The sequence below is a fragment of the Capsicum annuum genome, chromosome 1 (genome assembly GCF_002878395.1).
Source record: "Capsicum annuum cultivar UCD-10X-F1 chromosome 1, UCD10Xv1.1, whole genome shotgun sequence".
NCBI classification, from domain to species: Eukaryota; Viridiplantae; Streptophyta; class Magnoliopsida; order Solanales; family Solanaceae; genus Capsicum; species Capsicum annuum.
The window spans coordinates 77366718-77379009 of NC_061111.1; the positions used below are offsets into that span (position 1 = coordinate 77366718).

The following is a 12292-nucleotide window of genomic DNA, read 5'->3' on the forward strand; positions in this document are numbered from 1 at the left end:
CAGTCCATTTAGCTGACATTCTTGTTTGATGTCAGATCCGACCTCTGTTTGAGGAAGAAGGACGAGTACTCGAGGTAGCTTTCATCAAAGATAAGAGAACTGGGCAACAACAAGGTATGTATTGCTAGATTTTTATTTTTACTTTTTGCAAATTTGCTTTGGATCTACATGTCTCTTTTCAGGACCTTTGAGGGCTGAAGGAGCAGTATAAGATCATGTTTGGTGTCAGTTAGTTTTCCACAGTTGTCTGGATGCCTGGTATTGATTACAACTGTCTTTTGCGTTCATCCCGTCAACCAAGGAGAAGACGAGAATAAAATTTGTGAATCAACCTTTCTGTGGCAGTTGACAATAAGTGAAGAGGGGTTCTTGTTTTGTAGAATGGGTGTCAGTTGGAGAAACTAGAGAGTAAATTCTTGTATTAGGTTATATGAACGTCACTGTTTTCTGTGTTTACTTTGTGGAGTCTCTGGATGTACAGCACTTGAGATGCCTGACATTTTGATTATTGCCTAGTGATGTGCCCATCTTCTATTCCATTGGAGTAGTAATATGATTTTTTCAGTTTTAGTCATGGAAATTGGTCATGTTGATGCATGCTTGGCTCTATAGTAATTCAATTGTGGAATGTTTTGTGGATATGAAGTTGGATTATCAAATAGAAATGGCATGTCCAGCTTGTGTTTAGCGTATCTCCTTAGAAGTGAGTGATGAATTGCAAACTATTTCTTGGTAAATTATCGTATTAACTAACAGTCCAATATCATATACTTTTCACTTCCGGGGAATGATTGACTTATTGAAGCTTCCCCAGATTTCATCTGAAGCTTATCTTATCCCAGTGGTTGATCTCTGACAACAAATAACAGAGCAAACAAATAGATTCTCTCTTTCATCAGAGTGGTGAGGCTTAAATGGCTGATTTGAGATACTAGTGAAAACATTCTATAGTGCTATGTGTATTTAGACATTTTTTCTTCTCCATTCATATTTTGGTCAGATGAATGCGTATGGTTTATTTTGAAGCCATACCCTCCTTTTTGTTAACAGCTCCTCGATATGTTGTTAGCTTATCATTTGCAACATGCAGTGGTGGTTAACAAGTGTGTCTGGTGGGTAGATGCCTGGATGGCATGACATTGCCATTTTCTATTTTTCTGGTGCAGTATCGCGTATTTGAATGTATCCCCAGGATTTTTCAAATATATACCAGGATCAAATGTATACCAGGATTAATCTGATGTCTAGGATATTAATATTCCATCTTCAACTCATCGCTTGTGCTAATTGGGGCCTTGTGCATTATCTTGCATTATTTACCTCGATACAGAGAACGGGAGCCTTGGAGTAACTGGTAAAGTTGCTGCCATATGACCAGGAGGTCATGGGTTCAAACCTTGGAAACAACCTCTAATAGAAATGCAAGGTAAGGCTGTGTACGATACACCCTTGTGGTGGGGCCCTTCCCCGGACACCACGCATAGCTATAGGCTTAGTGCACCGGGCTGCCTTTTTTTTTTTATTTACCTCGTACAGTGAACCCTTCAGTGAATGCTTCTTAATGTTTGTTCGATGATGTTCATAGGTGAATGAGGTTCTTATGATAATGGTTCGCTAGATGGCGTTTGATTCATTTGGATGTAACTATTATTTATGTAATCCTCTTGGTATGGTTGGTTTTTGAGATTTGGCTTCATGGTCAACAACAATTGTCGCATCTGTCCTAAAAGAAAACATAATGCATGTGCATCGTATGTCGCATTTGTAAATTCTAGATTTTGTTCATTACAGGGTTATGACACCCTTATAGAACATACAGGGTTGCTTGATATATAATTTGAGTACTTTAATGAATATGTATGTGTAATTTTCTTGATGAAGTTCATCATCAAATGCAGGCTGCTTTAGTAATTTTCCTCATAAGATGTATTAGTTTATATGTGGTTCGCTTCTTTCGACTAGTGTGGTTGTTTGCGTATATTAATTGTGATCTCGCGGGGGGGATGGTCCCTGTGATGCTTTTCCATTTCCAAAACCCATGGGGTGCATAGCATGTGTGTTCGTTGAGCTTCATGTGCATCCCATCAAACTACAAATCATTTTGGTCATGACTTTGTTGAGCTCTATTAAACAACAGATTATTTCGTCTTCACAGGACCGTTATATTATGGTCCTGCTTTATTAACATGCCAGAGAGTGTATGATTTGGGTCTCAAGAGTTGCTACATTTTAAATTTGCCATGTGTCATCATTATGCCACAAAAGGTGGCTAGAGTGAAATTTGACAGAGCAGCTGCATGAATGACACTGTTGGTCAATACTGCATGTCATGAGAACAGTTTCACCCCTAAAGTCTCTTGGGACTGTAGAAATTATATCAGGAAAAGAGTAATAGTGATATGAAAGATGTTTGATGCCTGTCACCTGACCAAAATCAGGGAATTACGAGTTTTTATTTATAATGTATATTACAGTTAAAGTGGTGCTGAGGAGTTAAATGTGCTATCTGCCTTCAATACTGGTATCAGTTGCTTCACTTCCGAGTCAGGCTGTCTACTGATTTTCAGTGATTGGGTTATCACTTTGGTTTCTCTTCGTGCATTGCATCTTTAAGTTATTTCCATTTTCTGCTTCTTGGGATTTCATGCAGCTCCCCATTTCTGGCCTTCATTCACTTCGTTATAGGTGTTTGTTAATCGTTCTTCGTCAGGATATGGATGATATTTGATTGAATGTTTTAGGGGATAAGTTGCATACCTTGTCCTGATTTATGCAATCTTTGATTGTGCGACATACTTGACAAGTGATGTATGGTTAATCCACATTCATGTTGTCTGATTAAGTGGTAGAATGCCACATGGAGTATTTTGATTTATATTAATTCCGTGCTATGTGAACTTTTAATTTTCAAATGATGTTCTTAGTTACGAGATTTCCTCTGTTTCTACGCCTAAGTCATTAATTTTGTTTCTGAGATGGCACTTCTTGTTTTGGTTGCAACTTTAATCATTGCTATTTCTACTTTGATCTTTATGTATTTGTGAAGTGCATGTTCCGAGATACACAGAAAATTAGAAGCTTCCATGCCGTGGGTAATTAATAGCTCTCGCAATCTACAGAATGTATTTGGTTATATTAACTTCTCAAATAGTTGGGAAGAATAATGCATTCCTGTTTCTCCTCTTCTAGAATTTGGTTATATTAACTTCTCAAATGTTTGGGGAGGATAATGCATTCTTGTGTTTCCTCTTCTACGATTTAGTCTTGTGTGATTAACTGAATGAAAAAGAATGTTCGAACAATATTTCAATTGCGGAGTATATAATTCCTTTGGTTTTTAGATTTAATTCCATTTATCTTCAACCTGAGTGTCTGAAATGGCATTCTGAGAAGGCTCAGTTCAGTAACTCAGTTCAGTCATCAGTGACCAAGGAAGGTTTGAGAGGAAGAGGCTTGGAACTATAATAATTTTGTCTTTGAATAGTCAAACATTGTAAAGCCAATGGGGCTTCAAATGGTCTTACATGGGGGTTAAGAAGTATATGACCTTGATAGGATCTCACATCTGCAGTTAGAGATTCTGTTGTGGATGTGTGAAAGTCAATTAATTAAGTATTTAGTTTTGTTTTTAAGTATTTTTCGTTATTATTCAATAATAAGATTTAGATTTTATAGTTTCATAAGGATTAGGGTTAGCTATAGTTATTATTTTAGAATAGGGTTTATGTTTCCTACTTCCTTAAGGATTAGACTTCCTATTGTTGTAATAATACTCCTATTTAAAGGGTTTTTTGAGGAATAAATCAACAAGTCGTAGTTTAACGAAAACAAGAGATCAGAGTTCTCTACTGTTGAACACTAAGGTTTCAGCTTCCCTTTAATGAGTTGAATTAATATATTTCCCTATGACTCGACCCTTCTCTAAAGATCCCAACAATTTGGATCCAGAGGCTAACAAAATGAGAAATGAGATCAACTCCAAATTTTAAGAAGAACGTAGATTACAGAAACACTAATGAACTCTAAAATTGCTGCGATGGAACAATGCCTCGGCAAAAGCATTGTCCAAGTCATTGAAGAACAAGTGTCTAGCTTGGGAATCAACTCCACAAAACTAGCAACCCACGGAACTGAGTTGAGTAGCGCCCCCACAATTGGCATATCAACTACTCCTGAGGCAGTGCACCGTGTATTCAACTGGCCAAACAAAATCATCCAACAAGTGGCAATTCCTATTCGACAGTACCAAGGTATGGAAAGATGGATTTTCTTACTTATGAAGGTACTAGCGACCCTACTTTGGGCACATTGTTGTGAATTTTTTAAAAGTCAACATACAATGGAAGTGGAAAAGGTTGGAGTGATTGGGTTTCACATGAGAGAAACACAATTATGGTATTATCAGCTTAGACGAGCAAAGGGCCCAACGAGTTGGGAAGAAGTACAGAGACGATGTTTCCAGCGATTTGGACCTCCTGAAAGTAGCAACTCGGTGGGCGAATTAGTCACACTTCAGCAAATTGGTACAATTAAGATCTATCAACGCCAATTTCAAGAAAAGTTGGTTAAGGGTAGAATTGGATGATTCAGTTTACACTTTAAACTTTTCAGAAGTTCTGGATGACTGCCTTGAATTCGAGCTTGAGGACAAACTCTTTCAACGTGAGGGGAGTAATGTTGTGGATGTGTGGAAGTCAATTAATTAAGTATTTAAATGTATTTTTAAGTAGCTTTCTTTATTATTCTAGAATAGGATTTAGGTTATATAGTTTCATAGGGATTAGGGTTAGCTATAGTTATTAGCAGTGTTCAGTGATGCGTGATGCGGAAAAATGCGACAAGGCTCCGCATCACGCATTATGCGATGCGATCGCATCATTGAAGTGATGCGCAATTTAATTTTAAAAAAATACCTATAGAGCATTGAAATAGTAAGTTATAATTTAAAAGAGCCCAACTATATAATCAACTATAAAGACAATATATTTAAGTAAAAGTTTTAGTGAAACACCAATAAATCAGTTCAACAAAGCAAAACAAACCCCAAAAAAAGAAGAAAAATCAAATATAAATTAATAATGGAACATCTAAAGCTCTTCTAGGTCATTAAGGTTGTCCAATTCTTCTATTCCTTGAGTATCAACATAATTCTCATCATTTTCAACTTCCTCATCTTCCTCATCTCCTATTCCCTTATCGTACGAGCTTGAAGTACTAGCCTGTAAACCATAACGACGCTCATCAACTCCACCTGCCTCAGCAACAACACTCCACGTGAAAGTAGTATCTCCGTCAAAAACCGATTCATCTTCAACATTCTCAATTCCAGTTAGCCATTCATTGGCATCATCAATGTTGTCCAAGCTAATTGGATCAAATCCATTACGAACGTTGTAGCGATGCCTCAAAGTTCTATTGTACTTTATGAACACCAAGTTACTAAGGCGCTTTAGAGTTAGTCTATTCCTCTTTTTGGTATGGATCTACAAACAAATATTGGCAAGTAAAAAGTCAAGACATTTGATATATAATATACTTATCTCAAAAGACTAAAGTTTTTATTGAAGTCTTACGTGTTCGAACACGCTCCAATTTCTTTCACACCCAGATGCGCTACAAGTTAAACCCAAAATTTTGATGGCGAACTTTTGTAACTCTGGAGTTTCTGAACCATAAAGCTTCCACCATTCAACTATTAAAGTAAAGTAATTATTCAAAATTAGGAACTATAAAGAATAAATTTTAAGTGTTAATTTAATGGAAACATAACTACATAAGTCATTCACCTGGTGACTTCTTGTCTCTTTTGTCTTATTGCGGTTGCTATACCAAAAAGTCCCTCAGCATTTTGATAAGAACTTATTTGATCGGTTATTTTATCTTGCATATCTTCATCAACAACCATCTTTGCAATGCAAGTATGAAATCCCGTCATCAAATTCTTATTTAGTAAATCATCCTCACGATTATAATAAAGTGAAGGGTTCAAGATATTGCCAGCTGCATGCAACGGTCTGTGGAGTTGATCACTTCACCTTTTATCAATAATGTCAAAAATCTTTGCATATTTATGCTCCTCAGTGAAAAAGCTTTTAATAACCTCCTTAGCCTTAGTCATTGCTTCATAAATGTAACCCATTGATGGTCTTGCCTCACTATCTACCAAACGAAGAACTATAACCAAAGGGCCACATATTCTAAGAGCATAAGCAACATTATTCCAAAAAGGGAATGAAAGTATTATCCGTGCAGCTTCTTTTCCTAACGCTTCTTTTGCAAATTTACTTTTATTCCATTCTTTTGAAATGAACATGCTTCTCAAATTTGACGTTTGCTTGAACAATCGCTGTAAGGTCAAGAAAGCAGTAGCAAATCTTGTTTTGCCAGGTTTCACCAAGTTTCTTTGATTAGTAAATCTTCTCATCATATTCAACAATAAAGGCCTTTGCACAATGTAAGAATGTACCTTAACTGCCTTGGTGAAAACACCTTGGAAAGGCCTTTGTTTGAAAATATCCCCAAATATCAAATTCACACAGTGGGCTGCACATGGAGTCCAATATATGTGAGGGAACACTCCCATTATCGTGGAACCAACCTTCACATTTTCAGATGCATTATCTGTAACCACTTGGACAACGTTCTCTGGTCCAATCTTCTCTATGGTACTCTTAAACAAAGAGAACATCTTGATGGAATCAGTGGACGAGTCGCTGGCATCAATTGAATCAAGAAATAAGCTTCCACTCGGAGAATTGACCAACACATTTATGATCATTTTTTCGGTTCTTGCTGTCCATTTATCCATCATAATGGAACATCCGAACTTGTTCCATTCCACCCGATGCTCCTCGACAATTTTTTGTGTTTCTTCCGCTTCTTTACTTAAATAAACGACACTAACCTCGTGATAAGTGGGTGGCTTCATCCCCGGACCATATTGGCCTATGGCCTCGATCATGTCTGCAAAAGTGTCATAATTGACACAATTAAAAGGCAGCCCTGCATCATACATCCACCTTGGAAAGGCCGCAACAGCACGATCCCTCAAAATTCCCTTGGCCACAACCTGCAAATTCTTTCCACTTTTTCCCGATTCATTTCCTGGCTTCAAAGGATAGTAAGTATCTATTGGACCTTTTGTACCCGTTGATCCATAACTTGAAGAAACTGATGAATTTTGTGTGTTTTTTTGTGATTTTGAAGGAAGTGACAAATTTGCAGCTTCTCCTTCCTCCATTTCATCATCATCAAGATCAGTAACTTGTGGAGGAGATAACGTTTGACGTTTCAGGTCCTTTTTTCGCTCAACATAGTCCTTAATTTCTTGTCTCACCGCATCTGGACACTTCTTACATTGTAGCACATCACTACTATTCCCAAGAAGATGTTGTTTATGGTGAGAAATTCCGCCATTAAACGTCAAGCCACAAAAAATACATGTGACTTTATTTCTATTGGTCTCACTTGCTCTTTTACCATATTTCCAAGCTGGATCAGACATTTTATAATTACTGTAAAGAAAACATAAGAAATAAATTTAATAAAAAACACAATAAAAAGTTAATAGTAAATAGAGAAAAACAGATTTTAAGGAGTGAACAGTTGATAAAAAAAAGAGCAAAAAAAAAATAAAAAATAGCACATGCAGCAGCAGCAGCAACAAAAAAAAGACCCTTTCAGTTGATTAAAAAAAACAATAGCGCATGCAGCACAGCAGCAACAACAAAAAAAAGACACTTTCAATTGATTAAAAAAACAACCCAAAAAAAAATAAAAATAGCACATGCAGCACAGCAGCAGCAACAACAAAAAAAAGACACTTTCGGTTGATAAAAAAAAAAGAGCAAAAAAAAAAAAACAGCAGCAGAAGAAGAAGAAGCAGCTTCATCGGCTTTCTAAAAGTTTTGCCCCCTTTTTTTATTTACAAATTGCACCCCCTAAAAATAGCACATGCAATTCCAACCCCAAAAACAATACCAGACGCAACAACAATAAAAAACTACATATTGCGGTCGCATCGCAACGCAATATACCTCGCCTCGCAACGCATCACGCAACAGTGTTTATGCGCCCGCAATTCTCAGATCGGAACGCATCATAGTTGCGACTCGCTCGAAGACCGCAATGCCTCGCATCACCGCATTATGCGGTGTTGCGCCCGCAATTCAGAACACTGGTTATTAGTTTAGAATAGGTTTATGTTTCCTACTTCCATAAGGATTAAACTTCCTATTGTGGTATTAGAGGTGTTTTGGAGGAATAAATCAGTAAGTTAGTTTAACAAAGAACCAAGAGATCGGAGTTCTCTCTTCCATTGAACTCTAGGGGTTTGGGCCTCCCTTTAACGAGCTGAATTTATATATCGCAATATGACTCGATCCTTCTCTAAAGATCCTAACAGATTCCTGCCCATTTGGGTGGTGTGTTTGGCTAACTTAACCTTGGCTCACCGTTGATGGAATGAATGAATATCATATCATATATGTGTGTTCAAGCCCGACGCCTTGTGGGCTTTATAACTAGACTATTACTTTTGCACATCAGAAAAAAAGAAAGATGTGTTGTTGTTAACTTTTCTTTATTATACTAGTGATTTAGTACACCTTTGCTATCCCTTAATCTGTTTACTTGCTAATGTAATCATGCTGCTGAATGATGTGCTCTTCTTTGCTGGTGTGTACTTGCTGGTGAAGGTTGTGGAATCTGATAAAATCAGGATATAAACTTGACTTCTGCAGGATGTTGTTTTATTAAATATGCTACTTCAGCTGAAGCTGATAGAGCTATAAGAGCATTGCACAATCAATATACTCTGCCTGGGGTAATCTACCGCTGAGATACTGGAAGATCCTTTTGCTCAATTTTCAGTTCTTAATTCATTCTCAAAAATTCATCTGTATTTACTAGGGATTTGGTCCTATTCAAGTCAGATATGCAGATGGTGAACGTGAACGCCTTGGTAATTTTTCCTCTCTCTATTTACCGAGTTACCTCAGCATTTTAGTTCAGATAGTACTTCATGTGAGTTGGTGGAAAGGGACTTTATGCTTGTTAGTTTTGTTACTCATTTTTTATTCTTTTCTATTGATAGGTGCAGTTGAGTACAAGTTATTTGTCGGGTCACTGAACAAACAAGCTACAGAGAAGGAAGTTGAAGAGGTACTTACATGCATTACCAAGATATTTTTCTTTTCCCATGTTTTTTTTCTGATTGGAATCTCATCTTTTGCATAGATAGCTATCTATTAACGCACATAGCATGTGACAGACTCAACAGGTCAAAGCTTCTGCCTTGTATCTTCAAATGCCCAATTAATTTTCATAACATGCATACATGTGCATATGTCTTCGTGGATTGATTATAGTAGTTATTGCTCACCAGTGAGGTGCTAAAAACTTTTCAGTTGGGTGATGCACATATAACTGCATCATGTCATATGAATGTGACACCACACAGTTGATAGCTTGTTCTTGTCAACCTATTTGACTTGGAATATGAAATGATGATGATTTTCTGAATGATTTTCTTTTGTTGTGTATGTTATCTAGTGTATTTATTTATTGAAAAACAGCTATAACTAAAATTTTCTTTCGACCCTTTTCAGATATTTTCACCATATGGCCGCGTTGAAGATGTCTATCTCATGCGTGATGATATGAAGCAGAGTCGTGGTTTGTTTTATTGATTCCTTTTTTATTTTGTATGAATGTGCACCTTGTCCTGTGCTGGCTATGCATGATAATACAGTTTCTTTTCCCTGATCTGCTTAAAGGCTCTAAACTCCATATCTCAGGTTGAAGCAAACTTATGACTTATAAACTATTGTTGAACTAATCTGTTGGTGCTTTGAAGCTATATGGATTTACCTATAAGCTTGTCCTGTCTTAGATGACAAATATTTTGTTTATCTTGAACGCTAGATTAATAAAATGTTCTTTGGAGCCATATTGTCATCTTACCCTGTCCTTCACATGTTATTTCTCAATGTTCTCTTAGATAACACTAGGAAGTACACGGTTCTTATGTTTTCACTAATTTAATAGTGCAAAAAAAAAGTTAGATGTTTCCTTGCTGAGGGTAAAATATAACAACAACAACAACAACAACAACAGACCCAGTATATTCCCACAAAGTGAGGTCTGGGGAGGGTAAAATGTTACGCACTCCATACCACTACCTCCGAGGAAGTAGAGAGGCTGTTTCCGATAGACCCTCGGCTCAAGATAGATAATAGTATACCAAGGTCGTAATGAGACATGAAACAGGCTGTATAGCATAACAGAAATAAGATATAAAAAATAAGAACACAAGTCTCAGAGAAATGGGAAATAAGAGAAATACGAACAATACGGAATATGAAATAAGAACATAGATACCCATGTGGTAGTAACATGCCCTCACAGGCCTAAACACCCACCACACCCAAACTCCCTTATCACCTAGCGATTACCTACACACTTACCCTAACCGTCTACCCTAATCCGCGACCTCCACACCTTCCTGTTTAGGGTCATGTCCTCAGTAATCTGAAGCAGTTCCATGTCATGCCTAATCACCTCCCTCCAGTATTTCTTAGGCCTACCTCTACTCCTCTTGAAGCCGTCCAAAGCTAGCCTCTCACACCTCCGAACAGGGGTATCCGTGCCCCTCCTCATCACATGCCCAAACCATCTCAACCTTCCTTCTCGCATCTTGTCCTCCATTGAAGCCACTCCCACCTTCTCCCGGATAATCTCATTCCTAACTTTATCCTCTTTAGTTAGTCCACACATCCAACGCAACATTCTCATTTCCGCCACCTTCAATCTTTGAATATGGGAGTTCTTGACTGGCCAACACTCCGCTCCATACAGCATGACCGGACAGACCGCCACTCTGTAGAATTTGCCTTTTAAGCTTAAGTGGCACCTTCTTATCACCTTCTTATAACCTTAGCTTTCCCATAGTCCTGGTTTGTTCTCTTAATGAGTTCTTGTTATGCACTGGATCACTTGCACTGGAGAGGATACTTTCACTGGAGGATGCTGGACATTAGCAACAATAATTCCAGCATGAAGTCTTGGGCTTTGTTGTTGGTAGTTTATATTCACTTTCACCCCCTCTAATTTAACTTTAACTACTTTGAAGGTTGTGGATTCATAAGGATGCTGAATATTAGCAACAATAATCCAGCATGAAGTCATGGGCTTTATTGTTGGTAGTTTATATTCACTTTCACCCTCGCTAATTTAACTTTAACTACTTTGAAGGTTGTGGATTCGTCAAATATTCTCATAGAGATATGGCAATGGCAGCTATTAACTCTCTGAGTGGAAATTATACAATGAGGGTAAGGTTGTGATCTTAATAGTTGTCTTCCTGGTTTGATACCATTTTAAAACCCTTTATCAATTTGTTATTGCCTTCACAAATTCCAGGGGTGCGACCAACCTTTAACTGTCCGGTTTGCCGACCCTAAGAGGCCTAAACCTGGAGAACAACCTAGGTATTTCATGAGATACCAGTGCGCTTTATTTTAAGAAAAAAAAAAGATGTTCCGAGTAGGCTTTGCTTTGACCAGTGCATTGTTGTTCTGCAATTAGTTGTCGTTTTCCTTATCACTCCTTTTCACTCCTTTCAGAGGTGGTGGACCAGCTTTTGGTGGACCTGGTGTTGGACCTCGTTTCCCAACACCTGGGATGAGGTATCAGTTAAGTTTTTGCATTTGAATGAGGTATTCCCCAATATAGAACTCAAAGTCTCTTTGTTTTCTCTGGTATGTAGACCGCCGCCTAATATTGGTGAGCCTTTACAAGGCCAAATTGGTCCTAATGCCTGGCGACCTATGAGTCCAGAAGGTCTCAGGCCAATTTCCAACCAAGGGATGCGTGGTTTTGGGAATCAATTTCCTCCTAGATCTGCTGATACCACCGCTCCTTCTGCTTTGGTAAGGAAAACAGTCTTGAATCTTCTATTGCCATCAGATTAACTGTTTATGAGGGGGAGATTGCAATTTTTGTTTAAATTTTACCATCATGCACTGTGTTGATGTAATTATGCATCTTTTTTGTGCAAAAGCATTCATATGAAATAAATTATATAGCTGTACAATAAATAGGCGTGGGGGTTATTCTGTAAATGTACATCCTCTATGTATGTTGGTAGTCAATTTGCAGAGGGAAGCAAGTCAGTCATTTGACATATATTTGTACCTGCGAAAATATGTTTAGCTAGGTTGGAATTAGAGACACATCAGGTATGGACTACCACAAATGGTCTACAGCATCTGTTACCTACCCTTTCCTGGGA

At 37.7% G+C, this 12292-nt stretch overlaps 1 protein-coding gene across 16 annotated transcripts in view; it reads left to right on the forward strand.

Moving 5' to 3' along the window:
* The window catches only part of LOC107878380 (flowering time control protein FCA), a 59156-nt gene that overhangs the window by 13728 nt on the left and 33136 nt on the right, over positions 1-12292 (forward strand). For all 16 annotated transcript variants that reach the window (XM_047403558.1, XM_047403647.1, XM_016725366.2 and 13 more), the window contains exons 3-11: positions 36-114; positions 8742-8824; positions 8911-8962; positions 9095-9162; positions 9609-9675; positions 11254-11333; positions 11422-11489; positions 11625-11687; positions 11768-11930. In XM_047403558.1, the coding sequence (XP_047259514.1) occupies positions 36-114; positions 8742-8824; positions 8911-8962; positions 9095-9162; positions 9609-9675; positions 11254-11333; positions 11422-11489; positions 11625-11687; positions 11768-11930 (723 nt within the window). The remainder of the gene's footprint in view (positions 1-35; positions 115-8741; positions 8825-8910; positions 8963-9094; positions 9163-9608; positions 9676-11253; positions 11334-11421; positions 11490-11624; positions 11688-11767; positions 11931-12292) is intronic.